At 46.3% G+C, this 5,083-nt stretch overlaps 1 protein-coding gene across 2 annotated transcripts; it reads right to left on the bottom strand.

Annotated features, from left to right (window-relative positions):
• Nucleotides 1-606: 606 nt before the first annotated feature.
• LOC123117847 (cysteine-rich receptor-like protein kinase 10) lies at nucleotides 607-3,379 on the bottom strand. 2 transcript variants are annotated; one of them, XM_044538516.1, is made up of 7 exons: nucleotides 2,517-3,379; nucleotides 2,324-2,413; nucleotides 2,077-2,216; nucleotides 1,747-1,957; nucleotides 1,348-1,588; nucleotides 1,101-1,251; nucleotides 607-1,003 (listed from the first exon to the last, which is right to left on the bottom strand). In XM_044538516.1, the coding sequence occupies exons 1-7, from the start codon at nucleotides 3,316-3,318 to the stop codon at nucleotides 701-703; spliced, it is 1,938 nt and encodes a 645-aa protein (XP_044394451.1). In that variant the 5' UTR covers nucleotides 3,319-3,379; the 3' UTR covers nucleotides 607-700. The 2 variants fall into 2 exon arrangements, with proteins under 2 accessions (XP_044394451.1, XP_044394452.1); XM_044538517.1 differs by having other exon boundaries at nucleotides 729-1,013.
• Between the last annotated feature and the right edge of the window lie 1,704 nt (nucleotides 3,380-5,083).

Genomic DNA, 5,083 nt, shown 5'->3' with positions numbered 1-5,083 from the left:
CCCACAGGCGGAACGAGGTGGGGGTGGGGTGTCCTCTGCACCTCAATGGCCCAAAGGCCATCGCAGATGGGACGGATCGATGACAGTGCCGATGGGAGGAGGGAACCTAATCGCATGGGCTTTTCTTGGGGAGGATGTAAAGATTGGAGGTTGGAATTGACGTGGCCATCTTAGAGGAGATCGAAGGCCAGCTGAAGCGCGTCGGGCGAAGGATGTGGCATGTTGCTCCAGAGAAAAATGATGTACCCCGGGTGGATCGAGACGTGGACGTCCACTCGTCGAGCATGGAGATGGCATTGCTGCTTGCTATGGCGGGCGCTGTCATCGTGGCTTGTCTCGATGGGAGTTGCAGTCATGTCGAGTGGAGTATGCATGCTTTTGCCACCGTCAGTAGAGTAGGGAGTTGCCGCCACACCTGGGAAGGACATGCGCCCACCGGTTCGTGGTCACTATGTCGTGTGATCTTGGTGAATGGGTTAGCATAATTTTGGGGAATTTGATGGTTTGTCCTCATTTAATTGTAGAGTGAATCCTACTATTTTTTACCTCTAAATTTTACATTTGACACGAGTTATACTATTTACAGCTTTTCATCTAGATTTCACATTTGAGACAACACTTAAACGTATGGATTATACAACATCTAAGTTTTGTGAATACTACAACATGTCAATAAAAATCATAACATGAAGAAAAAAGACTATCTCGGAGTTGTGACAGATAAGGTCATATCACTAATACTATCTGACTCCGGAGCAGTGGACGCTTGTTCATTTCCCACTCTTACGTTGATATATGCTGGCTGCTTAGGCTCATCCAAGATCATAGTCTCACTGCCTAGCATTGAAACAACATCTCCCATGGTTGGTCGTTCAACTGCATTCTCTTGTACACACAACAATGCTACGTTAATGCACCTCATCATCTTTGCCGAGTGACTGTGCGGAACAAATGATGAATCGACGAGATCAAACCACTTTCCATCTTCCCATAATTGCCATGCCTGTTTGCAACTCCATTACACAAATTAGGTTAGTGAACAGTACAATTTTACAAGCAAAAAAAAGGTACAATTTTACAAGCTTAAGTTATATGCTCACATGTCCAAGCAGATTGATGAAATCTCCACATTGTTGCTGACCAGAATTCTGTTTTCCACTAAGGATCTCCAAAATGATTACACCGAAGCTGAAGACATCGGATTTAATAGAGAAGATGCCTTTTGAAGCATACTCAGGGGCCATGTAGCCACTAAAATGGCATATGATACAAGTTAAGACTACTTTTTTTCTAGTTAAATTGTAATATGTATAATCGCGATTGGATTTTTTTATGTGAGAAACTTACTATGTGCCAACCACTCTTCTTGTGGTGTTTGCTTCGGTGTCAGTTGAGCTGAATATTTTTGCTAACCCGAAATCTGATATTTTTGGATTCATTTCGCTGTCCAGGAGAATATTGCTTGGTTTAAGGTCTCGATGTATAACAAGCAACCGGGAGTGCTTATGCAGGTAAAGAAGTCCATGCGCTATTCCCTCAATTATTGCAACAAATTTTGACCAATCCAGTAAAGCTCTTTTATCCTCATCTACACATGCAACAATTAGATATTACTATTAGTATAACAGACTAGGATAAAGACACCTAGACAAATGAAAATAAGTTGTATTTGGATATATTTTAGCCATTTTGATCGAGCATCGAAGGGATAATTATTAAAGTAAAGTAAGATACGTAAATGCATACCAAAGATGAAGTGATCCAGGCTTTTGTTGGGCAAGTATTCATAGACCAATATTTTCTCCTCCTCTTGAGAGCAGCATCCCAAGAGCCTAACCAAATTTATGTGCTGGAGTTTGGCTATGAGCTGGAGTTCATTTTGGAACTCTATGAAACCCTGTCGTGAAAGTGAATCAAGTCTCTTGACCGCTATCTCCAACCCGTCTGGAAGCTGGCCCTGGGAAGAATTTCCTATTCAAATGTTAGACCCCTCTCCCATTTTATCAGCAATAAATATATGCTGTATGTAGATAGGCCAGCAGATATAAAAGATGAAAATCCTACTAATAAGATTACCTTGTAGACAGTGCCAAAGCCACCTTCTCCAAGTTTGTTTTCCTCTGAGAAATTACTTGTAGCATCCACTAGCTCTGCAAAGTCAAAGAAAGAGAACTCCGAGTTTTTCTCTTGCATCTTCCTCCTTGCATATCTTGATCCTAGCTCGAGCAACATCATTAGCATTAAATAACATACTCGGTATCATTATTAATTACCACTAATTAATCACCACTCCACTAAATAAATAATTAGCCTATACGTATACCTTTTCTCCGACGATAGTAACAGATGAAGAGGAGAAATGCAGCTGCAGTTAGAGGAACTACAACTACGGGAATTACCCATAACATGCTCCCTGATTGACATCAACAATGTAAACAATAATGTTAATTACTGTAGCGACGAAGGGCCTCTGCTTAGTCACTGTGTTTTATTTATTTGCTACTCCGACGACTTACTCCTGCTTTTGTTCGGAGTCGGAGCTGCCGCCGGCGCCGGCGCCGGCAGACTTAGCAGTGGTTGGCCAGAGTAGAACTGAAACGCGTCGTACCTGAAATAACACCGCGTGACACCCATCTGCCCACCCATGCGCAGGGACATGGTGGAGTTGACCATGCCGAGGAGACGGCGCAGGCACGCCGAGCACTCGTCGGCGGGCAGGTCCGGCGTGCACCGCGCCTGCGAGTACACCCTCGGGTAGGTCGTCACGCTCTGAAAGTCCATGACGCCGGTGGCATACCTGCTCGGAGCCGTGACTGCCGCCTTCTCCGCAGTCGCCACCAGCAGCTCGCGGGTGAGGCCGACGACGAGAGGGACGGCGCCGGCGCCGCCCGAGACGGAGACGTTCCTGATGCTCCAGTCCTCGAAAGGCGGCGTGTTGTCGCCGCGCCCTCCCGTGGCGTTGGAGGGCGCCCCGAGGATGTTGTCGGCGGCGCCGCCGTAGGCGATGATGCAGTCCCGGTAGTTGGAGCCGGCCCTGGCGCACTGCGTCAGGTTGACCGCCTGCTTGTCGAACCAGCTGGTGATGCAGCCGGCACAGGCGGAGCCGTCGAGGATGTCGCCGCCGCAGAGCGCGAGCGCGGAGACCACGTCGGGGGCTTGGCCGTAGGTGGCGCTGGCGAAGTGCACCGGGGAAGCGGAGGCGTTCTTGGAGAGGATGGCTGCCACGGCCTTGACGTTGTCGCAGAAGTCGTCGGCGGCCACGAGATACAGAGACGGTGCACTGAGTAGGATGAGGAGCAGGATGATGATGGCCGCCATGGCAAAGCTAACACGACTAGCTAGCTACGAGAGAGACTGCAGCAAATTGTGGTTTTTGTTGTGCCAGATGAGATGTATCAACAATGGTCACTTGGAAAAAATAAGAGGTCACTGGAACCTTTCCAGCGGCAAAAATCGTTGTTTTGATCATTTTCGGTAATTTTAGCACAAAATGATGCACGATTTAATCCTTTTTGAAAAGAGTAAATTCCGGTTTTTACCCCCTATTTTGACATTTTTGACACTAATTACCCCATTTAGTAGGACATCCATTTTACCCTATTTAGTAGAAATGTTGCCATAATTTACCCTGTTTAATTTTTTGTGAGCATTCTAACCGGCAGGTCCAATTGTGTTGTGCCTATTTACTCTGTCTATTTTTTGGAGTTGATGGTATTCTCCTATTATTTATAAAATAGATCCTTCTCTATTATTTGCAACAGATCACGGAAATAAAATGCGAAAAATTTGTGTTATGACAACTATTTCTGCCTATTTGTTCCCTGGGTCATGATGTCAATTCAAGGATCATGCTGTCAAATTATCTCTTTTTTGCCAAACAGATCGTATTTCTGCTTCACACTACTGTCAAAACTAATTAATATAGGCTATAGACTGCTCTGGATTCACATGTTCGAAACAGGATTGAATAATGCTTTCCATTTATAAATAGCTTCACTAGTTCACAACTACACAAACTACAGAATACACCAAACAGTCGCAGTGGCAATGACAGGCTATACAAGCAGCGGCACAAACACCTTGTCAGTCTTCACCTTTCTTAGCTCCTACACATTGCAGAAGGGTGACATGTATACACATGATCTTCAATAAGCATCTTAATTCTGTCCTAATGAAACGCCTCGCCGGCTAATGCATGAGTCGGGAAAATATCAGACTACACAAATTGCTATGATAGATATGGTCAAAATCTTGTGGAATGGGGTACGACTGAGAGGGATTGTTTGTTCACCAACCTCACTAATTTGTTGGACCAGCCATCGCCATAGCCCCGCCATCAACTGAGCACATCCTCATGGGGTCCCTGCTATGTCGCCAAAGTAGTAAGATGAACTGGTCACAGCCTGATGGGATCATGTACATGGACGCGCCTATGCCAACGTCGGCGAGCTTGACGGAGCCATCGGATTCCACGGGGTCATTTCTTGCTTGGATGCCGCGGCCATACAACCCTGCTCGAGGAGGTATGAAATCGCATGGCCGGCCGCTCAGCACTCATCGCCGCCACCGCCGTCATCATCACCGCTGCCTGACAATCCCCAACCCAAGGTTCGAGCGAGCCTAGCATGTGTGTGGGTTGGAAACCTAGACGGGCGATGCAATCGATAGGGGAGATGCAACACAAGCAAGAACCGACTGGAGGCAAGCGTGGCCCACGGCCGACTCGGGCGTTGTGCGTTGGATGCGACGCGAGCGACCTCCATCGGGCCGGTCCTGTTCCCGGTCAAGGAGAAGCTGGGAGGACCGGTCCAGCAGGAAGAAAGTAGGCAGGAAAAAACGGTCGATGTGGGATGCCAAGTGGACCTGACAATTGGGACATGTCGGTCAGAACGCTCACAAAATTTTAAACAGGGTAAATTATGGCAGAACTTTTGTTAAATTGGGTAAAATGGATAAAATATGGCTAAATGGGGTAATTAGTGTCAAAAATATCAAAATAGGGGGTAAAAACCAGAATTTACTCTTTTGAAAACAAAATGATGCACGATTTACATGGACTTAATTTCTTGAATAACAATACAAA

Source organism: Triticum aestivum, chromosome 5B (genome assembly GCF_018294505.1).
Source record: "Triticum aestivum cultivar Chinese Spring chromosome 5B, IWGSC CS RefSeq v2.1, whole genome shotgun sequence".
NCBI classification, from domain to species: Eukaryota; Viridiplantae; Streptophyta; class Magnoliopsida; order Poales; family Poaceae; genus Triticum; species Triticum aestivum.
This window is presented reverse-complemented; position numbering and strand designations above follow the sequence as displayed.

Coding starts and splice junctions, on each gene's coding strand:
- LOC123117847 (XM_044538516.1), bottom strand. CDS start 3,318: ATGGCGGCCATCATCATCCTGCTCCTCATCCTACTCAGTGCACCGTCT. Junction 2,414..2,516: donor GACTCCGAACAAAAGCAGGA/GTAAGTCGTCGG, acceptor GATGTCAATCAG/GGAGCATGTTATGGGTAATT. Junction 1,252..1,347: donor AGAAGAGTGGTTGGCACATA/GTAAGTTTCTCA, acceptor ATGCCATTTTAG/TGGCTACATGGCCCCTGAGT.